Source organism: Chlorocebus sabaeus, chromosome 11 (genome assembly GCF_047675955.1).
Source record: "Chlorocebus sabaeus isolate Y175 chromosome 11, mChlSab1.0.hap1, whole genome shotgun sequence".
Lineage (NCBI taxonomy): Eukaryota > Metazoa > Chordata > Mammalia > Primates > Cercopithecidae > Chlorocebus > Chlorocebus sabaeus.
In genome coordinates, this window is record NC_132914.1 from 107,098,771 (window position 1) to 107,126,053 (window position 27,283).

The 27,283-nt window shown below is 42.8% G+C and overlaps 1 protein-coding gene across 14 annotated transcripts in view; it reads right to left on the minus strand.

The window, feature by feature from the left end:
• Positions 1–27,283, minus strand: part of GIT2 (GIT ArfGAP 2) — a 66,204-nt gene that overhangs the window by 32,399 nt on the left and 6,522 nt on the right. For 12 of the 14 annotated variants that reach the window (XM_073021083.1, XM_073021084.1, XM_073021087.1 and 9 more), the window contains 7 exons: positions 26,791–26,903; positions 26,066–26,171; positions 20,731–20,817; positions 20,497–20,627; positions 17,761–17,855; positions 4,841–4,886; positions 2,931–2,982 (listed from right to left, as the gene is read on the minus strand). In XM_073021083.1, coding sequence (XP_072877184.1) covers positions 2,931–2,982; positions 4,841–4,886; positions 17,761–17,855; positions 20,497–20,627; positions 20,731–20,817; positions 26,066–26,171; positions 26,791–26,903 — 630 coding nt within the window. The remainder of the gene's footprint in view (positions 1–2,930; positions 2,983–4,840; positions 4,887–17,760; positions 17,856–20,496; positions 20,628–20,730; positions 20,818–26,065; positions 26,172–26,790; positions 26,904–27,283) is intronic. The other 2 variants (XM_037996552.2, XM_008004656.3) reach the window with 1 other exon arrangement.

Here is a 27,283-nt window from a genome sequence, read left to right on the forward strand (position 1 = left end):
CCTCCCTGGGCACATGGAGGATAATTGAGTTCTTCCTGGCCCAGATGAGGTTAAGCCCCTGCTAGGGTGGCTCCGCATCTCTGCACTTTATGCCTCATGAAAACACCTTGACATGTGGTAGTTGTGACCCTTAAACTGTCTGACATCTGCTTTGGGAGGACAGATGCTGAATCTGTTATATTCCCTATTGGGTTCCTTACATCCACACATGGTACCTCACACTTTAAGAGGGGCCAGAAAAGAGACATTGGCTGGCCAGAAGGTATTGAATGCAGCAATTTAAAATGCTGGCTACAGGCTGGGTGTGGTGGCTCATGCCTACAATCCCAACATTTTGGGAGGCAGATGCAGGAAGATCACTTGAGCCTGGGAGTTCAAGGCTGCAGTGAGCCATGATGGCACCACTGCACTCCAGCCTGGGTGACAGAGTGAGCCCTTGTCTCGAAAAAAAGAGAAAAAACAAGTGCTGGTTACAGAGACCTCATAGGAACATGTTAAAATGGGTACAATATATTATTAAGTGAAAAAAGCAGGTTAGAAACATCTATAATTATGATTAAGTTCCAGTTTTTTAAAAAGATATGCATATAAGAACTGAAAGAAATGTACCAAAATACTGAGCCTGACTCCATTAAGAGTGTGGCAATGAGGATGGTCCCCCTTCTCTATTTTTCAAATCTTCCCAAATGTGGTCACACTATAATTAAAAACAAACCCCAAGAGCCTGTTGCTAGGTAAGATGAAGGATTGGGAGCTTGACCTTGCTTCATAAATGTCCAGTTTCTTCCTCCATGGGACTACAAGCTAATGTTATCACTAGCAACAATTACAATGGCCAACTTATAACACCTCTATGAAAGCAGGAACTACTATTGTCCCACTTTTCAGACAAGGAAACTGAGGCAGAGAAGATAGTAGCTTGCCTAAAGTCACAAAGCTAGTAAGTGACGGACCTGAGATCCAAGTTTATATCTTTGAAAATGCTAACATTTACTCCTTCGAGGAATACATTAGCCTTTGTTATATTTCTCTCAGCTTTTCATCAGGAGGGAAGGAAGGAAAAGAGAAAGGAAAGAAAGGATGAAGGGAGGAAGAGAGGGAGGACAGGAGGAAGATACCGGAGGATAAACACTGACCTGGCACTGATAACATGGTCACCTGTGAGAAGGAGACCACAGGGTGAGGGTCAACAAGTAACAGTGGCAGCCCACTGTGAGCAGTTCTGGTCGGCAGCCCCTGCAGGATCCTTATCTCCCTTTTCTATGAGAGTACGCCAAGGCACAGGGAGGCTAGGAAGCTTGGCAGGGCTAAGATATGTACTGACTAGTCTGACCCAAACCCCAGCTCTTGAGAGCTATACTAGACTCTGTTCCAGGTCTTTACTTCATGCCTGTCACATGCTAGAGATATTACAGGCATAATCTCAGCTTTCATGCAGCTTCCAGTGAAGCAAATGTAGGATAGTCTAACAAAATGTGGGTTTTTATCTAGGTTTGAATTATTTATAATAAAATGTACTTACAGATTGTGAGTAATTAAAAGGAAATCACACAATATTTACTGCTGTCTGACTCCAAAGCTTATCATCCTGATCATCTTAGTCTATAACTTCCTTAAGGCAATAAAACACACAAACACAAAACTGTAGATACAGAACACAGAGACACCAAACAAATTGCATAAAACACATTTATTTCATAATACAGTTAAATACTAGTAAGGATAAATTTTATGTAATATTTAATACTGAGTATTATATGAAGTTTTAGTAAAGGGTCTTCTGTGAAAGTGGAAATGAGGAGAAAGTCATAAATTAGGGAAGCTGCAATGTCAGAGTTAGGCTTTGGGAAAGCCACTACCTACACTGGTCAGATTTCAGGTCCTTGAATGATCAGAGGCATGGAAGCTGGGAAAGGCAAACACTGCAGGTAGAGGAGGATTCCTGGAAGAGGACTTGAGTGCGCAGCTCATGGCCTCTGAGCATGTTAATCCACAAAGACACACAGACAGACAGACAGACAGACAGACAGACAGACAGACACACACACACACACACACACACACACACACACACACACACAGAACCAGATGGGAAGTAGGGCAATCTCTGAAAGGTGAGAGTTGAATGATGCCCTTACGGGTTACAGAAAGAAGTTAAGAATCTTGGTTCTGATCCAAAGAGCAATGGGAACAGCTGAGGAGTATACTTTGGTGGTTAAAGTAGCAAGAAGTACCCTGGTGAGGCTTCATGTGAGGGGACTAGACAAAGAGAAGTCAATCCCAGAGAAACAGATTTCCCAAGGCCTTGAGGCCTTGGGCCCTTAGGCCTTTCCTAAGGCTGAGGTGGGCAGTCTGGAAGAAAGATACAGGCTAAAGGGAGGCTGTGGTGCAGACCCGGCAAACTCTGAGCACACACATGGGCCAAGACCACCAGCTTTTAACAGTAGAAATTTAAAAAGTGCTGATGAATGGCATGGGATGGTAAAGAGGGTTATAGTATGGCTGGATCCAAATGGCAGCGAGTGAATCTATGGGACTCACTACCATTTCAGCATCAGCATTTACCATGTTCTAGAATCCTACGTGGCTAAGTCACCCCAGGAATGCGTGCCCTACTTACTCATGACGCTGAGAGGAACTAGGGAACTCTCCTGAGGAGAACAACTGCCTAATGCCAAAGGTGCCATCTGCACTTTTTACATGACAGAGAAAAACGAGATTATCTGAAGCAGAACCAATGAATTGAATATACTGAACTTAATAGTCCTTGTGGTCATCACTGCTGTATACTCAATGGTCTGGTTCTAATTTAACAAATAAAAGTATGAAATAAAGTCATCAGACGCAATAGGTAACCTGCATTGAGAGTAGGTATAAGCAGAGTGCACCGATTCTCATACTAGAGAAAACCAGTACAGAGAGATACTCACAGACTGAAGTTTCTTCTTAGCAGCTTTTGCCAATTCAGACAAATCCAGGCTGCTAAGAAAACATACAAAGCTAATAAGCAAATAAATAAAGCCAGATTTGTGAACTCTGTAAAGTTTAAGACACCCAAGAGATAAAAATATTAATTATAGTTCATGGACCATGTTAGAAGCAAGCATTCTACAGACCGATAGTCAGTGAGGAGCTCTAAACAGAACAAGTCGGTGAAAGTAACTCCTTCTGAAATACCACAATCATATAAGGGTTAAAGAGAAAAAAAAAATTGTCCACCAACTAAACGACAAAAGCTATTGCCAGGTTACCTTCCAGGCCCTTATGTGAGTAGTCACAATTTTTGAAGCATTAAAAAAAAAGCATGATATAAGAAAATATGCCAAGCTCGATGGCTCACGCCTGTAATCCCAGCACTTTGGGAGGCAAAGGTGGGAGGATCACAAGGTCAGGGTTTTTTTTTTTTTTTTTTTTGAGATGGAGTCTCACTCTGTCACCCAGGCTGGAGTGCAGTGGTGCAATCTCGGCTCACTGCAGCCTCTGCCACCCGGGTTCAAGCAATTCTCCTGCCTCAGCCTCCAGAGTAACTGGGATTACAGGCACACACCACTGTGCCTGGCTAGTTTTTGTATTTTTAGTAGAGACAGGGTTTCACCATCTTGGCCAGGCTGGTCTCGAACTCCTAACCTCGTGATCCACCCGCTTCGGCCTCCCAAAGTGCTGGGATTACAGGTGTGAGCCACCGTGCCCGGCGAGGTCAGGGGTTTGAGACCAGTCTGGCCAACACGGTGAAACCCCATCTCTACTAAAAATATAAAAATTAGCTGGGTGTGGTGGCACGCACCCATAGTCCCAGCTACTCAGGAGGCGGAGGCAGGAGAATTGCTTGAACCTGGGAGGCGGAGGTTGCAGTAAGCCTAGACTGTACCACTGCACTCCAGTCTGGGCGACAGAACAAAATTCCATCTCAAAAAAAAAAAAAAAGAAAAGAAAATACGAGGCTAGATGTAGTGGCTCGTACCTGTACGAGCAATTTGGGAGGCCAGGGCAGGTGGTCTGCTTGAGTCCCGGAGTTTGAGACCAGCCTGGGTAACATAGCAAGACCCTGTCTCTACCAAAGCAAAAAAACAAAAAGGGAAGATGTAAAGGATCGGGATGGCAAGATTGTATTGGGAATAGCATTTAGTCATTTCATAAACTCTTGACAGTTTCTGTGCAAAGGTAATTCGCAAAACAAGGGTTTAAGGTTCATTCCTGTAGCAATGAACTCATCTGCAATTATAGATCAGGTGTCAGCAAAATTATGGCCTTTTTGTTCAATTGACCTAGGAATGGTTTTTACGTTTTAAAATGATTGAGGGGCAAAAAGAAAAAACAATCTTTCATAATGTGAAAACTATTTGAAATTCAAATTTCAGTGTCCAGAAATAAAATTTCACTGGAATAGACATACCCATTCATTTATACAGTGTCCACAGATGCTTTCATCTACAACAGTAGAGTTAAGCTGTTGTGAAAGGGGCCATATTGCCCACAAAACCTAAAATATTTATTATTTGGCCCTTGAGAAGAAAAGTTTGCCAACCCCTGTCATAATGTAATCTCTATAACACAGACGTATTCTGTAAATAAATAAATAAATAATACTGTCACAACTGGCTAAAACAGTGACAATATCACTGATTCCAATTTTCCTATTAGTAAAATTGCTACTTGTGCTCTTTGAAACTTAAGTTTTATATGGTGGTTTACTTACAGCCGTCTTATTTCCAAATGGTATAGCCATAAAAGAGAAAAATGTATGGGCTTTGTTAAACACAAAATATAATATACTTAAACATAACACAACCAAGGAAATATTAGTGATAGACAAAACTAACTGGTATTTCAATGGCCTTACCTGTCTGCCATTTGAGGTATTATAAAGTGCTGTCCATTTTTGTGATCTGAAACAGAAACCAAGTCAAAGTTTTGTTCATAGAAATGTTGATAAGATCTGTAAAGGAACACCACCATTATTTCCTCAAACTAAGTTTTGCAATCAGTATTTGTGCATAATTACGAGTCATGTTGCTAGACTGGCTAAAAATTCCTGAAGACTCAGCCATAGCAAGGCTTACAGCTTTGTTTTTTTTCTGGTACAAAGGTTCAGGCATCATTTAGCAGAAACCTATGCTCACCTCAATCCTTACGATTAGTTTGCCCTCAGTGTAACTGATGATCTTTGGCCATGGAAAGTGTGCTGAGGGAGCTGAATCAGCTCACAGCAGGCTTCCATCAGCCCACCGTGTGGGACAGTGGATGAGCTCTGGGCCTTGCTCAAATGAATCTATTAGTATAAAACAGTCAGGGCTGGGGCAGGTGGCCTTTGCAGATCCAGACAGGGACTCCATCTGCAAGGAAGCTTACTGACTCAGTCCTAGTCTAGCTTTTGGAGGACCCTGATCCATGTACCAATGAATAACGCCACTATCAGCATTCCTATGTAGGTTTTTCTTTAACATAAGTCTATCTTTTTTCTGGGTAAAGACCCAGGAGTAGAAATGCTGGGTTGTATGATAAATGTATGTTTAACTTGGTAAGAAACTGCCAGACCTTTTCCCTTGAGTAGCACTATCACTTTGTTTTCCAAACAGCAATGTGTGAGAGTTATAGTTGCTTTCTGTCTTTCCCAGCATCTGTACTTTCAGTTTTTGTTTTGTTTTCAAAAGTTTAATCATTCTAATAGGTATGCTGTGGCACCTCATTGTGCTAATGACTAATCATGCAGCGCTTGCCTTCATGTGATTTTTTTTTTTGCCATCCCATATCTTGTCTTTGTCCAGTTTTTATTGGGTTATTTTCTTACTGTTGTTTTAATTTTAATTAATTAATTAATTAATTTGAGACAGAGTTTCACTCGTTGCCCAGGCTGGAGTGCAATGGCGTGATCTCGGCTCACTGCAACCTCTGCCTCTCGGGTTCAAGCGATTCTTCTGCCTCAGCTTCCTGAGTAGCTGGGATTACAGGCATGTGCCACCACACCTGGCTAATTTTGTGTTTATTTTAGTAGAGACTGGGTTTCTCCATGTTGGTCAGGCTGGTCTCGAACTCCTGACCTCAGGTGATCTGCCTGCCTCAGCCTCCCAAAGTGCTGGGATTACAAGCGTGAGCCACCGTGCCTGGCCTATTTATTTATTTTGAGTCAGGGTCTCATTCTGCTCCCCATGGCTGGAGTGCAGTGGCGTGGATCTCGGCTCACTGGCAACCTCCACCTCCTGGGTTCAAGCGATTCTCATGTCTTAGCCACCTGAATAGCTAGGACTACAGTTGTGCACCACTACACCTGGCTAATTTTTTTATATTTTTAGTAGAAACAGGGTTTTGCCACGTTGCCTAGGCTAGTCTCAAACTCCTGGGCTCAAGCAAATATTACTCCTGGGCTCAATTTAAATATTCTTTAAATATTCTGAATATGAGTCATTTGCTGGATATGTGATTTCTAAATACCTGTATTTTCTTGCAGTCTATTGCCAGTCTTTTCACTTTCTTAACTGTAGTTTTCTCAGAACAAACATTTTCCTTTTTTCCTTTTTTTTTTGAGATGGAGTTTCGCTCTTGTTGCCCAGGCTAGAGTGCAGTGGTGCAATACCGGCTCATTGCAACCTCTGCCTCCCAGGTTCAAGCGATTCTCCTGCCTCAGCCTCCCAAGTAGCTGGGATTATAGGCATGCGCCACCCCGCCTGGCTAACTTTTTGTATTTAGTAGAGACGCGGTTTCACCATGTTGGTCAGGCTGGTCTTCAAGTCCTGACCTCTGGTGATCCACCCGCCTTGGCCTCCCAAAGTGTTGGGATTACAGGCGTGAGCCACTGCACCTGGCCAAAAATTTTCAATTTTGATGAAGTATAATTTATCAATATTTTCTTTTATGGATTGAGTTTCTGGTGTTATATTTAAGAATTCTTTTTCCTCCTTGCAGAGGCAACGTCTTGCTCTTGTCGCCCAGGCTGGAGTACAGTGGCATAGTCATAGCTCACTGCAGCCTCGACTTCCTGGGCTCAAGCCATCCTCCTACCTCAGCCTACCAAAGTATTAGGATTATAGACGTGAGCCACCATACTCAGTTGATAGCTAAAAGCTTTAATCCAAGATCACAAAGATTTTCTCTTATGTTTTCTTTTTTTTTTTCTTTTTTTTTTTTTTGAGACGTGGTCTCACTCTGTTGCCCACGCTGGAGTGCAGTGGTATGATCTTGGCTCACTATAACTTCCACTTCCTGGATTCAGGCGATTCTCCTGCCTTGGCCTCCTGAGTAGCTGGGACTACAGGTGTGCACCACCACGCCCAGCTAATGTTTGTATTTTTAGTAGAGACGGGGTTTCACTATGTTGGCCAGGCCAGTCTCGAATACCTGACCTCAGGTGATCCACCCGTCTTGACCTCCCAGAGTGCTGGGATTACAGGCATGAGCCACCGTGCCCGGACCTCTTACGTTTTCTTCTAGAAGTTTTTCAGTGTTAGATTTTACATTTAGATCTATGATCCTTTCCAGTTTCGGGGTAAGTGTGAGGTTTAGGTTGAAGTTCACTTTCCTGCACATGGATGTCCGGTTGTCCCAATGCATTAAAAAAGACTATCCTGGGGCAGGTGCAGTGGCTCATGCCTGTAATCACAGCACTTTGGGAGGCCGACACAAGCGGATCACGAGGTCAGGCAATCAAGACCATCCTGACTAACACGGTGAAACTGTCTCTACTAAAATTACAAAAAATTACCTGGGTGTCGTAGCGTGAGCCTGTAGTCCCAGCTACTTGGGAGGCTGAGGCAGAAGAATCACTTGAACCCAGGAGGCCGAGGTTGCAGTGAGCCAAGATCCCACCACTGCACTCCAGCCTAGGTGACAGAGCGAGACTCTGTCTCAAAATAAAAGAAACAAAACAAAACAAAAAAACTATCCTTCCTCCACCACTGAACTGATTACCTTTGCACTTTTGACAAAAATCAGTTGAACATATTTGTGTGGGTCTATCTCCGGATTCTCTATACTGTTTCAATGGCCTATATGTCTATCTCTTCGTCAGTATCACAGTCTTGAGAACTGTAGAGCTTCATAGCAATTCCAAAAATGAGTGGTGTACTTCCTCCCACATTATTCTTCTGCAAAATTGTCTGGGCTATTCTAGTTCCTTCACCTTTCCATTTGAATTTTTAAATTATTATTATTATTATTGGAGATGGAGTGTCACTCTGTCACCCAGGCTGGAGTGCAGTGGCACAATCATGGCTTACTGCAGCCTCAATCTCCTGGGTTCAGGTGATCTTCCCACCTCAGCCTCCCGAGTAGGTGAGACCACAGGCATGCACCACCACACATGGCTAATTTACTATTTGTAGAGATGAAGTCTCGCCATGCTGCCCAGGCTAATCTTAGACTCCTGGGCTCATGTGGTCCTCCTGTCTTGGCCTCCCAAAGTGTTGGGATTACAGGCGTAAGCCACTATACCTGGCCTCCATTTGAATTTTAGAATCAGCATGTCTATGTCTATAAAAAATCCTCAATTGAAGTAAATTTATACATTAATTAACTTGTGGAGAATGGACATGTTACTGAGTCTTCATATCCATAAGCACAGTACATCTCTCCACTTACTCAGGTCTCCATTGATTTCTTTTATCAGCATTTTTTGGCATATAGATACTATGTGTATTGTGCATTTCATTAGATTTATATCTAAGTATTTAATTTGGACATTTTTTATTTTTTTGAGACAGAGTCTCGCTCTTTCACTCAGGCTGGAGTGTAGTGGCGAGCTCTCAGGCACACTGCAACTTCCACCTCACAGGTTCAAGCAATTCTCCTGACTCAGCCTCCCGAATAGCTGGGACTACAGGTGCCCGCCACCATGCCCAGCTAATTTTTGTATTTTTAGTAGAGACAGGGCTTCCCCATGTTAACCAGGCTGGTATTGAACTCCTGACTTCAGGTGACCCACCCGCTTCGGCCTCCCAAAGTGCTGGGATTATAGGTGTGAGCCATCCTGCCCGGCCAATTTGGAGTTTTTATTACTGGTATTGTTTTTCTAGATTCAGTTTCCAATTGTTCACTGCTAGTCTAAAGAAATATGATGGATTTTTGGCAGGGCGCCAAAGAGCCTGCTTGCTTTTGGCAGAGCAAGACTCTGTCTCAAAAAAAGAAAAAAGAAAAAAAAGATGGATTTTTGACTGTTGACCTTGTAGTCCTGCAATCTTGTTTAACTCAAGGTTCTGGAAACCTTTTTGTAGGTTCCTTGTGATTTTCTACATAGAAATAATCACATTTGAATGGGACAGTTTGATTTCTTCCTTTTCAATCTGTATGCCTTTTATTTATTTTTCTTTCCTCTTGGCACTGGTTAGGATTTCCAGTGTGATGTAGAAGAGAAATGGTAAGAGTGGACACCCTAGTCTTTCTCCCAATCTGAGAACAAACACAGTCTTTCATCATTAAACAGATACTGTTTATCAGATCAAGGAAGTCTTATCTATTCCTAGTTTGCTAAGAGTTTTTAAAAATATGAATGAATGCTGAAGTTTGTTGAATGCTTCTTCTCCATCAACTGATATGATTATACAGTTTTTCTTTTTTACTCTTAACATGATAGATAATTACATAAAGTGATTTTTTTTTTTTTTTTGAGACACAGTCTCACTGTTGCCCAGGCTGGAGTGCAATGGTGCAATCTCAGCTCACTGCAACCTCTGCTTCCTAGGTTCTAAGCGATTCTCCTGCCTCAGCCTCCTGAGTAGCTACATGCATGCACCACCACGCCCAGTTAATTTTGTATTTTTAGTAGAGACGGGGTTTCACCATGTTGGCCAGGCTAGTCTCAAACTCCCGACCTCAGGTGATCCACCCACCTCGGCCTCTCAAAGTGTCGGAATTACAGGCGTGAGCCACCGTGCCTGGCCCGATTTTCAAGTATTAAATCAGTCTTGCCTATCTGGAAATCCTACTTGGTTATGTTGCATTTTTCTTTTTCTTTTTTTTTTTGAGACAGGTTCTCACTCTGTCACCCAGGCTAGAGTACAGTGGTGTGAACAAGGCTCACTGCAGCCTTGACCTGAGCTTAAGCAATCCTCTCACCTCAGCCTCCAGAGTAACTAAGACTACAGGCATGTGCCATCATGCCAGGCTAATTTTTTTGTTGTTGCAGTTTTGTAGATGGGGTCTTGCTATTTTGCCCAGGCTGGTCGCAAACTCTTGGCCTCAAGCAATCCTCCCACTTTGGCCTTTCAAAGTGTTGTGATTACCACTGTGAGTCACTATGCCTGGTCTTTATTATTATTATTATTATTATTATTATTATTTGAGATGGAGTCTCACTCTGTCACCCAGGCTGGAGTGTAGTGGTGCAATCTCGGCTCACTGCAACCTCTACCTCCTGGGTTCAAGCAATTGTCCTGCCTCAGCCTCCCAAATAGCTGGGATTACACGTACCCACCACTATGCCCAGCTAATTTTTATAGTTTTAGTAGAGATGGAGTTTCACCATGTTGGCCAGGTTGGTCTCAAACTCCTGACCTCAGTGATCCACCTGCCTCAGTCTCCCAAAGTGCTGGGATTACAGGCATGAGCCATCACGCCCGGTCTGGTTTGTATTTTTTTAAAATTATCCTTTAATGTCTGTGGGGTTTATAGTGACAACTCCATCTGTATTCTCTCCTTTTTGTCAGTATTGCCAGACATTTATGTTTACTAATCCTTCTGAAAAACCAATTTTTGGTTTCATTGATTTTTCTCTACTGTTTCCTTCTTTCAGTTTCATTGATTTCTGCTCTTTACTATTTGCTGCCTTCTGTTTGGTTCAGGTTTATTTTGCTCTTTTTTTTTTTTTTAAGTTTCTTAGGGAGGAGCTTAGATGAATAATTTGAGGTCAGGTGCAGTGGCTCACGCCTATAATCCCAGCACTTTGGGAGGCTGAGGCAGGCAGATCATTCGAGGTGGGGAGTTACAGACCAGCCTGGCCAACATAATGAAACTCCATCTCTACTAAAAACACAAAAATCTGCCAGGCACGGTGCTGCATGCCTGTAATCCCAGCTCCTCAGGAGGCTGAGGCAGGAGAATCACTTGAACCCGGGAGGGGGAGGTTGCAGTGAGCCAAGATGGCACCACTGCACTCCAGTCTTGACAGAGCAAGACACCATCTCAAAAAATAGTAAGAATAATTTGAGACCTTTCTTCTTTTCTAAGGTAAGAATTTAATACTATAAACTTCCTCTAAGCATTGCTTTGGCTGCATCCCAGAAATTCTGATATGCTGCATTTTCATTTTCATTCAGTTGAAAATATTATTTCCCTTGAGACTTCCTCTTAGACCCATGGATTAGTTAGAAGTGTGTTGTTCAGGGCTGGGCACGGTGGCTCACACCTGTAATCTCAGCACTGTGGGAGGCTGGGGTGGGTGGATCACCTGAGGTCAGGAGTTTGAGACCAGCCTGGTCAACATGGTGAAACCCTATCTCTACTAAAAATACAAAAATTAGCTGGGTGTGGTGGCACACGCCTGTAATCCCAGCTACTAGGGAGGCTTAGACAGGAGAATCGCTCGAACCCAGGAGGCAGAGGTTGCAGTGAGCCGAGATCGCGCCACTGCACTCCAGCCTGGGCAACAGCGTGAGGCTCTATTTCGGTGGGGGGGGGAAGAAAAAAGAAGCACGTTGTTCAACTTCCAAGCACTTGGGTATTCTTCAGTTTTATTTGTATTACCTATTTGTAGCTTAATACTATTATGGTCTGAAAATATACTTTATAGAATTTTAATTCTTTTAGATTTGCTAAGGTTTGTCTTATGACCCAGGATATGGTCCATCTGGGTGAATGTTCAATATGTACTTGAAAAGAATGTGTACTCTAATGTTGTCGGGTAGAAGAGTCCATAAACATCAACTAGATCTAGTTGGGTTTTGGTCTGGTTTAGTTCTATATCCTTACTGATTTCCTATCTACTAGTTCTATTACTAAAAGATGACTGTAGAGTCTCCAACAATAATTGTAGATTTGACCTTCTCTCCTTTTAGTGTTATCGAAGTTTGTTTCATGTATTTTGAAGGTCTGTTGATGGATGTGTACACATTTAAAACTGTTATGCCTTCTTGATGAACTGATTCATTTATCATATGTCCCTCTCTATCCCTGCTAATATTCCTTCCTCTGAAGTCTACTTTGTCTGGTATTAATATAGCCACTTTCTTTTCCTGGGCCTTTGCATGGTACATCTTTTTATACTTTTGGCTTTTAACTTATTACTTATATTATTATATTTAAAGTGGGTTTCTTATAGACAGTATATATTAGGCCTTATAGTTTTTTGTTTGTTCCTTGAGGCAGAGTCTTGCTCTGTTGCCCAGGCTGGAGGGCAGTGGCATGATCAGCGCTCACTGCAGCCTTGATTTCCTGAGCTCAAGTGATCCTCCCACCTCACCCTCTCTTGAGTAGCTGAGACTACAGGCATGCACCACCATGCCTGGCTGCTTTGTATAAAATTTTTTGTAGTGAAGGGATCTTGCTCTGTTGCTCAGGCTGGTCTTAAACTCCTATGCTCAAATGATTAGGAGAATTGCTTCAGGCTCCCTAAATTGTTGGGATTACAGGTGTGAGCCACTGCTCTCAGCCCCTTTTGTTTTTTAATCCATTCTGACAATCTCTGCTTTTTATCGATGTTTTTGGGTCATTAACATTTAATGTAATTATTGATATGTATGGATTTAAGTCTGTGATGTTACTATTTATTTTCTGTTTGGTCCTTAGTTTTTCGTTCTCCCCCCTCCTCTCTTTTGAATATTTTGAATCAAAATATCTTTTGATGATTTGAGTAATGTTTAATACTCAATTTTCATTTACCTCTAGCGTTTTTGATCACATATCTTTGTAGTCTTTTTTTTTTTTGAGATGGAGTCTCGCTCTATCACCCAGACTGGAGTGCAGTGGCATGATCTTGGCTCACTGCAACCTCCGCCTCCCAGGTTCAAGCGATTCTCCTGCCTCGGCCTCCCAAGTAGCTGGGACTACAGGTGCACACCACCACGCTCAGCTAATTTTTGTATTTTTAGTAGAGACAGGGTTTCACCATGTTGGCCAGGATGGTCTTGATCTCTTGACCTCATGATCTGCCCACTTCAGCCTCCCAAAGTGCTAGGATTACAGGCGTGAGCCACCATGCCAGGCCTGTAGTCTTCTTTTAGTGGTTGTGGTAGAACTTACTCTCTCTATATATACACACACATACATACACACACACACACACACACATACACACACACACACGTACACACACCTAACTTTTCAGTCTACTTAGAAATCCTATTTTACATTTTCAGAAGGCAGAAATCTTACCATTCTATTTCTTTTACCCTACCCCCTTTTATGTTATAGTTGTCAAATGTATTACACTGATATATGCTGAAAACCCCACTAGACAATTTTTTTTTTTTTTGAGACAGAGTCTCCCTGTCGCCCAGGTGGGAGTGCAGTGGCACGATCTTGGCTCACTGTAACCTTTGCCTCCTAGGTTCAAGTGATTCTCCTGCCTCAGCCTCCTGAGTAGCTGGATTTACAGGCACATGCCACCATGCCTAGCTCATTTTTGTATTTTTACTAGAGACAGGGTTTCACCATGTTGGTCAGGCTGGTCTCAAACTCCTGACCTCAGGTGATCCGCCTGCCTCGGCCTACCAAAGTGCTGGGATTACAGGCTTGAACTATTGAGACTGGCTGACAACGTTATAGCTTTAAGATACGTATGACAATTTCAACTTTTTGTTTGTTTCTTGAGACAGGGTCTTACTCTGCCAGATCTTTAACATTTCTGTTGTTTTTCTTTCATTCCTAAAGTTCCAAGATTCCCTCTGGCATCATTTCTCTTCCACTCAAAGAACTTTCTCTAGCATTTCTGTTAAAGTAAATAATAATTCTCTTATTTTTTTTTCCCTGTTAGAATATCCTTATTTTGCCTTCATTCCAAAGGTTATTTTCATTGGATATGGAATTCTGGGTTGACAGCTCTTTTCTTTTAGCACTTTAAAAGTATTGTTTCTACCATCAAAAAGAAGATGAGGAAAAAAAAAAAATAATAATAAAAGGATCAGTGTCTCACGCCTGTAATCCTATCACATTGGGAGGCTAAGGTGGGCGGATTACTTGAGCTCAGGAATTCAAGACCAGGCTAGGCAACATAGTGAAACCCCATCTCTACAAAAAATACAAAAATTATCTGGGCACAGTGGCGCACACCTGTAGTCTGAGCTACTGTGGATGCTGAGGTGGGAGGATCACTTGAGCTCAAGAGGTTGAGGTTTCAGTGAGTTGAGATCACGCCACTGCACTGTAGCCTAGGGGATGGAGTGAGATCCTGTCTCAAAATAACAATAATTTAAAAAGTATTATTCTGGCCGGGTGCGGTGGCTCATGCCTGCAGTTCCAGCCCTTTGGGAGGCTGAGGTGGGCGGATCATGAGGTCAGGAGTTCGAGACCAATCTGGCCAACATGGTGAAACCCCATTCTCTACTAAATATGCAAAAATTAGTCAGCCGTGGTGGCGGGCACTTGTAATCCCAGCTACTCAGGAGGCTGAGGCAGGAGAATTGCTTGAACCTGGGAGGCAGAGGTTGCAGTGAGCCGAGATTGCACCACTGCCCTCCCGCCTGGGCGACAGAGAGAGACTCCATCTCAAACAAACAAACAAACAAAACCAAAGTATTATTTCATTTCCTTCTCATCTCCATGGTTTCTGATAAGAAATCCATAATCATTCAAATCATTGTTTTTCTATATATGTTATGTGTTACTTTCTCCTGGCTGCTTTCAAGATGTTTTCTTCAACTTTAGTTTTCAGCAGTTTGATTCTGATGTGTCTCAAGTGTGGATTTGAGTTTATCTTCTCTGGAATTTTCTAAGCTTCTTGAATCTGTAAGTTTACGTCTTTCACCAAATTCAGATTTTTTTTTTTTTTTTTTTTTTTTTTTTTTTTAAGATAGAGTCTCACTCTGTTGCCCAGGCTGGAGTACAGTGGCACCATCTGGACTCTGGACTCACTGCAACCTCTACCTTCCAGGTTCAAGTGATTCTTGTGCCTCAGCCACCCGAGTAGCTGGGATTACAGGTGCACACCAACATGCCTGGCTAATTTCTGTATTTTTAGTAGAGATGGGGTTTTGTCATGCTGGCCAGGCTGGTCTCGAACTCCCAACCTCAAATGATCCGCCCACTTCGGCCTCCCAAAGTGCTGGGATTACAGGTGTGAGCCACTGAACCTGCCCTAAAATTAGAGGACTTTTTTTGCCAATATTTCTTCAAATACTTTTTCTGCACACACCACTCTTTCTCATCTCTTATTGGGAATCCAATGACATAAATGTCAGACATTCTAGTATTTTCCCACAGGCCCCTGAGACTGTTCAGTTTTTTCTTCCTACTCTTTTTTTCTCTCTGTTGCTTAAACCAGATAATTTCTAGTGATCTGTTTTCAATTCATTGACTTTCTTTGTCATCTCTAGTCTTCTATTAAGCCCATCCAGTGAGTTTTAAATTTTTAGTGTTTGTATTTTTCAGTTCTAATATTCCTATTTGGTTCTCTTCTGTATCTTCTATTTCTCTGATGACACTTTCTATATTCCTGTTTGTTTCAGGAATGTTTGCTCTTACTTCTTATAGCATGGTCTTACTAGCTGCTTTAAAATCTTTGATAACTCCAACATTTGTGTCATCTTGGGGTTGGCATCTGTTGACCGCCTACCCTTGCAAGTACATGAGAATTACTCATATGTCAAGTCATTATGGATGGTATCCTGGACACTGTGAATGTTATGAGACTCTGGGTCTTCTTTAAACTTTATGCAAAAATGTTAATATTTTTGTCTTAGCAGGCAACTGACCAGGTGAGGTTCTGCCTCCTGGGCAGATGGTGAGAGAATAGAGAGAAAAAGAAAAGCAATCAGGATCCCCCCTCATCCTCTTGCTCAGAGATTTAGGAACCTGTACTGCCACTGCTGCTGCTGCTATTGCAGCCACAGGCTTGCCTAGGGTCTGGATGGGACAGATCAGAAAAAGGGAGGAGGAGGAGGAAAAACCCCCAGGGGAATCCCCTTCCTCTCTGTCCTGTAGGAGTCCCATTTCCTGCTCTTTAACCAGAAAAAGGCTTTTTTGTTTTTTGAGATGGAGTCTCATTCTGTTGCCCAGGGTGGAATGCAGTGGCGCAATCTTGGCTCACTGCAACCTCTGCCTCCCGGGTTCAAGCAATTCTCTTGCCTCAGCCTCCCAAGTAGCTGGGATTACAGGCGCCTGCCACCACATCCAGCTAATTTTTTTGTGTTTTTAGTAGAGAAGGGTTTCACCATGTTGGCCAGCATGGTCTTGATCTCCTGACCTCGTGATCCGCCCACCTCAGCCTCCCAAAGTGCTGGGATTACAGGTGTGAGCCACTGCACCTGGCAGAAAAAGGCTTTTTTGCACTCATTATGTACTTCCAGGTTTCAGGCTGTTATTGAAGTCCTATCAGAAGTAAGACAAAGAGGACACTCACCACCAGCTGATGGCACTTTGAGTTCCCTAATTCACCAACTAGGATTTACTTTTCAGAGTCTTTAGCTAGCTACTCCAAGCATTTGGTCCACGTCTATTAATTCTATTTTGCAGGAGACACGGTGGGGTGTGCTTACTCCATCTCACCCAGAACTGAAACTTCACCAGAGGCTCTTAACTCTATTGTACAACCAGGATGGAGAACCACTGCATACATGTATGTGAAGGTTGTACATCAGGGATTGGCCAATATTTTCTCTAAAGGGCCAAACAGTAAATATTTTAGGCTTTGTGGCCTGTTGCAATGACTTAACCTATTCAGCTCTGCTGCTGTTATGTGAAAGCAGCCATACATAAGGTATAAATAATTGGGCATAGCTCTCTTGCAATAAAACTTGATTCATTTATTTTTTAGATGGGGGTCTTGCTTTGTCACTGCACCCAGGCTGGAGTGCAGTGGCACAAACATAGATCACTGCCACCTTCAATTCCTGGGCTCAAGTCCCAGCCTCCCAAGTAGCTGGGACTACAGGCGTGTACCACCATGCCTGGCTAATTTTTTAAAAAATTTTGTGGAGACAGGGTCTCACTCACCCCTCTTGCCCAGGCTGGTCTCAAATTCCTGGGCTCAAGCAATCCTCCTGCCTCGGCCTCCCAAAGTGCTAGGATTACAGGCATGACCCATTGCACCCGGCAAAAGCTTGCTTGCTTGCTTTATTTATTTATTTATTTATTTATTTAGACAAGTCTTACTCTGTCACCCAGGCTGAAGTGCAGTGGCGCAATACAAAACTTCATTTAATAAAACAAGTAGCTGGCTAGATTTGGGTTACAGACCATGGTTTGCTGACCCCCTGTTCCATATCCCAAATAGCTAACTTGGCTTTGGCAAAGTTTACTTCTGGACTTTTTTTCCATTCCTTAGGAAGAATTTTTCAAATAACTACAAAGGTTATTGCTTTACTCCTGCATTTACTCCCACCAAGTTCAAGAACTGTGGTAACCATTCAATTTTGCTTTGATTATTCAATCTGATTCTTGAAATAAGTTATTTCTCTAGAGCTGAAGTTTTAAAAATGAAAAATCTAAGATTTGTCCAACTTTATATCTTTTACATGTAACTGACAATTCTGTAGTTATCCTTTCAAATTAGAACCCATATTTACAGCTTTCTCAGGGATATGTTAAAGTAGAGGAGGTCATAAAAAAAAAGTGTCCCGACTTGTTTTTCTAGAACCTTCCTGACTGGAGATGTGAAGCGGTCATTCTCCGTCCACTCACCTGGTTTCCTGCCACAGAGATAGAAGGCTAGTCTGTCCGTCAGCTCATACTGTATTTCCACAAGGCGCTCTGCCAGCTCATGGTGCCCTCCTTGCCTACCAAGAGAAAACAAAGTACCATTTATATTACTCACTATTCACCGGCTTTAAAATGGAGAAGTACAAAGAGAGACACCTGAGCAGTTTATCACACAAGACTTTTTAGAATAATCAACCTTGTCGTGGGAGGTAGATTTCTGAAGTCTACTTTGCGTCCCACTTTTATAAACTGTTTTCACATCTGAACTATCCCCTTTCCTTTATTAAGGCACAAAATAGAATACTTAATAAGAAATTCAAAGACTTATGAGAGGGAAGGATAAAGAATGACTTACTTTAATGAGGTAAAAAAATGAAATTAATCAATGGTTTAGGGTAGAGGTTCTCAAAAATTAACTAGCACATTTCTAGGAATATACCATGTGCAGGCCCCACCCTTGGAAATTCTGAATCAGTGGGGACAGGATGGGACCAGGGCCCAGTATGTTGAAGAAAGTCCTTCCCCTAGGTGATGCCGATGCAGCCAGTCTGACTCTGGATGACAGTCTAGTAACCACTTCAAAGACTTCAAATCAGTGACAGACAGGCCAACCTAATGCACAGCTCATGCCTGTAGCTACTTCTGTCTCCTTATCTTCAATTTGCATAACAGAAAATATTAAATTTACCTTTCAACATTCATGAAATAAATATTTAAGCTGCTTAGAATCCTTTTGGTAACAAGGATTCAAACAAATTATATTGAGATTATTATATGCAAGGTACAAGTGTGAAAATCCCATGGTAAATGATAATAAGTATTATTTACCCAGGGCTCTCTTCCAAGATCAGGTATATTTTGTGGTTTTTGTCCCTAAAAGTAATGGCAAAAACCGCAATTATTTTTGCACCAACCTGACAGTTTCAGTCAGCTTCTCTCCTGACCATTCAAGGCACTCACAACAACCTCCGACCTACCACACAGCTTTGATCTGTGAGAGTCACATCTTATTCTGTCATTTTTTAGTATCTTTGAAGGAAATATTCTACAATTGATGATACACCATAATTGGCTGAGCTCTTTTCTTTTTTAGCACTGCGTGAAATAATGAAGCACCGTGCAATACTGTACTCCTGCTGTTATTCCCAGACCCACTCTGTTCTTTCCAGCCAGGTCTCCTGCTGTGCTGAACACGCTTTGTCCCTCCCTGCCTCCTGATCTTGACTCCTGCCTTTCCTCTTACCTGGAATGCTTTAGCTCCTCCTTCACACATTCAAATCCAACCCATTCTTCAAGACCAACTGAAGAAATTTCTTAAATGATTTGGACCAAAATGAAGAAACCCTATATATGCTTTTTAAGACCAATTATCTATTTTGGCAATGAATCACACATGGTCTTGCCTCCTTGAACTCTTTCAGGCATTCATGAATCATCTTTTCCAAGAGAGTAAATTTTGGGAAGGCAGAGTTTTGTTATTTGCCCATTTTATCCTCTGTGGAGCAGAGCATTGTGCTTCACAGTTAATAAAGGTACTTTGGAAAAAGAAGGAAAGATGACTGATCTTTGGCCATTTAATTGATATTCAATTTAATTGAATATTTAAATGATATTCAAGACTAACCTATAATTTTTCAAGGACTGTATTAATAAAGAAAAATTTAAAGCATTTTACAGTGAGCACTTTTTTTTTTTTTTTTGAGACAGTCTCGCCCTGTTATCCAGGCTGGAGTGCAGTGGCGTGATCTTGGCTCATGGCAACCTCTGCCTCCCAGGTTCAAGTGATTCTCCTGCCTCAGCCTCCGAGGTAGCGGGATTACAGGCGTCTGCCACCATGACCAGCCAATTTTTTTTTTTTTTTTTTGTATTTTTAGTAGAGACAGAGTTTCACCATGTTGGTCAGGCTGGTCTCGAACTTCTGGCCTCAAGTAACCCATCTGCCTTGTACCGTCAAAGTGCTGGGATTACAGGTGTGAGCCACCGCGCCCGGCCTAGAGTGAGCACTTAGATATCTACTACCCAAACCTTACAATTAACATTTTACTATACTTGTTTAATCACATATCTATGTATAGATTTGCTTTTAAGTTCAAGCAATAACTAAGAGTATTAAAAAATAGAAGAGTGTGGCTGGGCGCGGTGGCTTACGCCTGTAATCCCAGCACTTTGGGAGGCTGAGACGGGTGGATCACGAGGTCAGGAGATGGAGACCATCCTGGCTAACATGGTGAAACCGTCTCTACTAAAAATACAAAAAAATTAGCCAGGCGTGGTGGTGGACGCCTGTAGTCCTAGCTACTCAGGAGGCTGAGGCAGGAGAATGGCATGAACCCAGGAGGCGGAGCTTGCAGTGAGCCGAGATAGCCCCACTGCACTCCAGCCTGGGTGACAGAGCGAGACTCCGTCTCAAAAAAAACAGAAGAGTGCATTCTATAATTCTTCATACTTGATTTGGAATCTGCCTATAGCTCAAATACCACTGTGTTATAAAGGATCAAGTAAAAGACTGGAAGTTTAACACACTGGTTCATGATTCTAGCCTTCCTCAACTTTGCCAGGCTGAGCTTATATGCATTTGAAATGTCTTCATCTGTAAAATAAAGTAACGTAAATCTTTAAAGGGGTTAAATGTTAACATATACAACTTAGCTACTTAACAAGGAATCATACCCAACAAAAAAATTCCAGAGAGAAGTTGCAAGAATCTAGGTCTCTTACCTTGCATAATCAACGGGAGTTTTCCCACTAGAATCCTGTGTGCCTGGGTCTGCTCCATATACTGCTAATAATTCAGCCTGTAAAATCTGCCCTGCTTTGGACGCAACATGGAGTGGGGTGTTTCCTTTTTCCTAAGAATCATTAACAAAAAGTAGACAAAAGAGCACATTAAATAAAGCTACATGAACACAACTCACTTAGTTTCAATACCTGAAGCAATTGATGTTTTCTTACAGGATGAAAGAAGTTGGCTTGTGCTCCTAAAGACAACAGTCTCAAACAGGTTTCAAGATTCCCTGTTCTCACGCTTGAATGGAGTTGCTGAAAAACACAGAAACAAGAAAGGAATCATGGTTAGAGGTGTAAAGAATGATGTCCTAGAGCAGTAGATAGACCATTTTAATATATGTTACATTAGTAACACATAATCTTTATTTGTCTCAGTAAAGTGCATGGACCAGTCTCTCCTTTGCCAGTCACAACCGTCCCTGGGCTGTAAGATGGGGTCAGGCCACTTTACTGATAAGGAAACTAGGGCTGTGAAGGCTGATTTGCCCAAATGCATGACTTGTCTAAGAAGCGGCACAACCAGAACCTGAGTGAGAGGTAGGACTGTGTGAAAACTTGACTGCATGGTTCTGATGTCTGACAGACCTGAATTTCAAACTATACCCACTTCAAACTGTGTGGGCTGGAGAAAGAGCTTTAAGCAATCTGAACCTCACTTTCCTCATCTCAAAAATGTCAACAATGGCCAGATGCAGTGGCTCATGCCTATAATCCCAGCATTTTGGGGGGTTGAGGTGGGAGGATCACTTGAGCCCAGGGGTTTGAGACCAGCCTGGGAAACATAGCAAGGCTCTGGCTCTACAAAAAATATGAAAATTAGTTGGGTGTGGTGGCATGTGCGCCTGTAGTCCCCGCTACTAGGGAGGCTGAGATGGGAAGATCACTTGAGCCTGGGCAGTGGAGGCTGCAAGGAGCTGTGATCATGCCACTGCACTCCAGACTGGGCGACAGAGCAAGACCCTGTCCAAAAAAAAAACCAAAATTTATAAAAGGTGGCATTTTTCTTTTTAGAAAGGGTCTTGCTTGCTCTGTCATCCAGGCTGGAGTGCAGTGGAGTGATCATGGCTCACTGCAGCCTCAGTATGCTGGGCTCAAGCAATCCTTCTACCTCAGCCTCCCAAATAGCTGGCACTACAGGCACTGGCCACCACGCCCTCTTAATTTTTTATTTTTCAATACAGATGAGGTCTCACTATGTCGCCCAGGCTGGTCTCAAACTTACGAGCTGAAGCAATTCTCCCACCTTGGCCTCCCAAAGTGTTGGGATTACAGGCATGAGCTACTGTGCCTTATTCACAGGGTTATGATAAGGATTTAGTGATATAATAAAGTGCTCAAAGAATACAAATGCTATAATAACGGTTATTACTATTAGTTGTTACTATAATTACGGCTTTAGGACTTCAAATTCTATACTGTGTAAGCTACAGGATCCTGCCTTATACAATACCCTCTCTGCCACATTATTCTTGGCCTGTATAATATGCTTTTATAAAGTATTTCAGGGTAGGAAAAGGCTCGTGATATACCGAATTCTGTACTACTGCAGAAAAGCTCTTATATATTCAGAAGATGAGTTGCTTTCCTTTCAAATCTAACCTAGAATTGTCCAAGATGCAGTAACCCTTATCACAGGAATTAAGAAATCTACTCTAACATCTATTTCTTCTAAGTCTTGTTTAATTTTTTAAATAGTTATGTTTGTTTGTTTGTTTTTTAAACACAGGGTCACATTATGTTGCCCAGGCAGGACTGAACTCCTCGGCTCAAGCAACCCTTCCACCTCAGCCTCCCAAGCAGCTAGTATTACAGGCATGTGCCACTGTGCCTAATTTTTTAAAACTATGGTAAGAAAAAAAAAACCAACACATACCAAGTCTTATTAACCAATGGAAGTAGCAAGTATATGCATTTCTATGCAAAATTTCAAATTCTGAATTCTTCAGCCAGATTCTGCTGGGGATTAAAAAAGGGGGGGGGGGGGAAAGGCCGGATACAGTGGCTCACACCTGTAATCCCAGCACTTTGGGAGGCCAAGGCAGACAGACTGCTTAAGACCAAGAATTTGGGCCGGGCGCGGTGGCTCAAGCCTGTAATCCCAGCACTTTGGGAGGCCGAGATGGGCGGATCACGAGGTCAGGAGATCAAGACCATCCTGGCTAACACAGTGAAACCCCATCTCTACTAAAAAATACAAAAACCTAGCCGGGCGAGGTGGTGGGCGCCTGTAGTCCCAGCTACTCGGGAGGCTGAGGCAGGAGAATGGTGTAAACCCGGGAGGCGGAGCTTGCAGTGAGCTGAGGTCCGGCCACTGCACTCCAGCCTGGGCGGCAGAGCGAGACTCCGTCTCAAAAAAAAAAAAAAAAAAAAAAAAAAAGACCAAGAATTTGAGACCAGTCTGGACAACAGGGTGAAACCCCATCTCTCAAAAAAAGACAAAAATTGGCCAGGCGTGGTGGCTCATGCCTGTAATCCCAGCACTTTGGGAGGCTGAGGAGGGTAGTTCACTTGAGGTCAGGAGTTCAACACCGGCCTGGCCAACATGGCGAAACCCTGTCTCTACTAAAAATACAAAAAAAAATTAGCCAGGTGTGGTGGCGGGCACCTGTAATCCAAGCTACTCAGGATGCTGAGGAAGGAGAATAAACCCAGGAGGTGGAAATTGCAGTGAGCCGAGATCGTGCCACTGCACTCCAGCCTGGGTGACACAGTGAGACTCCATCTCAAAAAGACAAAAAACAAAACACACACACACACACAAATTAGTCAGGCTTGGTGGCACATGCCTGTGATCCCAGCCACTTGAGAGGCTGAGATGGGAGAATCATTTGAGCCTGGGGAGGTTGAGGGTGCAGTCAGCCATGATTGTGCCACTACACTAGCCTGGGCAATAGAGTGAGACTCTGTCATTCAAGCTGGAGTGCCGTGGCATGATCTCGGCTCACTGCAACCTTCGTCTCCCCAGTTCAAGAGATTCTCAGCCAAATTCTACTAGACATACAAAGAAGAACTAACATCCTACTGAAATTATTCCAAACAATCAAAGAGGAGAGGCTCCTCCCTAACTCATTCTGTGAAGCCAACATCAGCCTGATACCAAAATCAGGCAGAGACACAACAAAAAAGGAAAACTTCAGGCCAAAATCCATGATGAACACAGATTTTTTTAAAAAAAAACTCTCAATAAAATATTAGCAAACCGAATCCAGCAGCACAACAAAAGTTAATCCACCATGGCTGGGCGCAGTGGCTCACGCCCGTAGTCCCAGCACTTTGGGCAGCTGAGACAGGCAGATCACGAGGTCAGGAGTTTGAGACCAGCCAGGCCAACATGGCAAAACCCCGTCTCTACTAAAGATACAAAAAATGGCCAGGTGTGGTGGTTCACGCCTGTAATCCCAGCACTTTGGGAGGCCAAGGCGGGTGGATCATGAGGTCAGGAGATCAAGACCATCCTGGCTAACACGGTGAAACCCCGTCTCTACTAAAAATACAAAAAAATTAGCTGGGCATGGTGGCGGATGCCTGTAGTTCCAGCTACTCGGGAGACTGAGGCAGGAGAATGGCGGGAACCCGGGAGGCAGAGCTTGCAATGAGCCAAGATTGCGCCACTGCACTCCAGCCTGGGTGACAGAGCAAGACTCCGTCTCAAAGAAAAAAAAAACAAACAAAAGATTAGCCAGGCCTGGTGGCACACGCCTGTAATCCCAGCTACTTGGGAGGCCAAGGCAGGAGAATCACTTGAACTTGGGAGACCGAGGTTACAGTAAGCCGAGATCGCGCCATTGTACTTCAAACCAGACAACAGGGTAACACTCCGTCTCCAAAAAAAAAAAAAAAAAAAAATTAATCTACCATGATCAAGTAGGCTTTTTTGCTGAGATTCAAGGCTGGTTCAACATACACAAATCAATAAATGTAATTTGCCACATAAATAGAAGCAAAAGCAAAAACCACATGATCATCTCAATAAATGCAGAAAAAGTTTTCTTTTTTTGAAACAGGGTCTTGCTCTGTCATCCAGGCTGGAGTGTCGTGGTATAATCTCAGCTCACTGCAACCTCCACCTCCTGGGCTCAAGTCATTCTCCCGCCTCAGGCTCCCGGGTAGCTGGGACTACAGGCACGTGCCATCATACCCGGCTAATTGTTGTTATTTTTTGTAGAGACGGGGTTTCGCCATGTTGCCCAGGCTGGTCTCGAACTCCTGAGCTCAAGTGATCTGCCGGTCTCAGTCTCCCAAAATGTTGGGATTACAGGCGTGAACCATCGCACCCGGCCAAAAAGTAATAAAAAAAATTATGAATAGTAAGTCCTCAAGCTCTGTGTGAGTAAGCATTTATCCAAGGCAGTGCTTTGAAAATAAATATGCACACTTCTTACAGCATCTCTCAAAAACATGCGAAGGCCCACATAAAGAAAACCACCTCACTCGTTTTACAAGTATGATAAACCATTCTGTGAACTATAGCTTTGTGAGTCACACATTGCTTTCCGAAGATCATACTCATTGTTCAGCCTGGAAACCTGAAGAAGTAAGTCCCCTTCCTTTAGTACTTTTTCTAGTCCTTATTAAAAAGAAACAATTGTCCTATAAACTTTCTAGTCCCTTCTAGAAACAACTCTGAGATGGTTCCTATTTCAAAGTTAAACAAACAAAAAACTTATCAAAATATAATTTAAAAGCCATATTGGAAAAACACAAATAGCCTTCTAGAGACTTACTTTTCCTCTTTGCCCTGTGCCTCCACTACATGAACGGCTGCCATTTGAATTCAGATTAAAGATGAACCCAATTGGGAAAAAAAGCTATTCATTACTTAATGTGCAGAACTTAGTTTTTGTTTTTCTTACTTTAAAAACTTTTTTCAGCCTGGGCAACACAGCAAGAACCTGTCTCTACAAAAAATAAAAAATATTAGCTGGGCATGGTAATGCGCCTGTAGTTCCAGCTACTCGGGAGGCTGATGTGGGAGGACTGCTAGAGCCTAGATGGTCAAGGCTGCAGTGAACCGTGATTGCACCACTGCACTCCAGCCTGGGCGACAGAGCAAGACCCTGTCTCAAAAAAACAAAAACAAAACAAAACACCAAAAAACCCTGGCCGGGTGCGGTGGCTCACACCTGCAATCCCAACACTTTGGGAGGCTGAGGCAGGCAGATCACCTGAGCTCAGGAGTTCTAGACCAGCCTGGCCAACATGGTAAAACCCCGTCTCTACTAAAAATACAAAACTTAGCCAGGCATGGTGGCATGCACCTGTAATCCCAGCTACTCAGGAGGCTGAGGCAGGAGAATTGCTGGAATCTGGGAGACAGAGGCTGCAGGGAGCCGAGATTGTGCCACTGCACTCCAGTCTGGGTGACAGAGCAAGACTCCGTCTCCAAAAAAAAACCAAAAACCAAAAACAAAACCCACAACCAAACTTTTTTTTTTTTTTCAAATAAAACAATACGCTGTCTTAGCCAGCTCTTTTAGGAATTTTAAAAGGTGTGACCCACCTTGCTAAGATCTTTGGCAGTCACACTATCGTCATCCCGGCAGGGCAAGCGATGGACGAATGCTAACATCTGATACTTGGCTCTGATGAATTCCGCTTTATTGGGACTGGTTCAAAAACAAAAAAGAAAACAGTTCACTCGTTCAGATACAACAATCCCCATTCTTTGTACTGTAAAAAGAAGAGGAAGTGACCCACAACCCCCACTTGAGAATAAAATGAACAATGCTCAAGTAAGTTTCAGCAAGGTTTAAGACCTGAAGTTTGAAAACATACATTAGTCATTATAATGGCTGGGACGGCAGAGTGCCTGCTTTTTATAGTAGCCGTCTTCTCTGTGTAATTGTCTGAACTGACATAGCAACCTTGGGAGAAAGCAGCATTTAGTCCCATCTTACAGGTGAGGCAACAGGCAGAAGGGTGCCCAAACCTAGATTTCTGGTCTGATCACCTCTCATTTGAGTACGTTTAAATCTGATTACATTTACAGACTCCAAGCCATGGTTTCCAACTGAGGAAGCCGCTTACTCCTGCCGGGTGGCCATGCTAAACAGATGGTCCTGCCCCACCCCACTCTGCATTTCTAATAGCAAAGAGCCTGATGTATGACTAGGGTAACTCCCTCCTCTGCTGCCCTTGTGGAGACTGACCAAAAATAGCTGCACTCCTTTCAGTGGGCCCCATTTGTTATGAAGAAATAAAAGTATTTATAAACATTCCACTCACTGTACTTTATCCTGTGGATTAGCTTTACGTCTTCCACTCATAATAGATGCAGGGTCCAGCAAAGAATGCTCCCATATAGAGTTAGCACCGTTATTATACAAGGTCTCAACCATCTAAAACCAAGCAGACAACATAAGACTTTAATTTCTTTTCACAAATATTCAATGGGGATCAGTGACTGAACAGGGTAAACAAAGTCCTATTATAAACACTCAAGTTAGGAATATCATTCATATCACTGTTTTCTGATTTGAGAATGAGAAAGATGATCAATCTGTATGCAGGATTCAGCTTTGACTAGTAGGATACTTAAATACCTAAAGAAGTGTGACCGAACTGTTCTTATACAGTATGAAAGACAAGCACTCTGACACCTTAGAGCAGGGCTTCCCAAACCTAATTAAACACTATTTTCAAGATTCTTAACGACCCATGTACTGTCTATATTATTCACATAATATTTGTCTTTAAAGCCACTTACTTTTAAAAACAA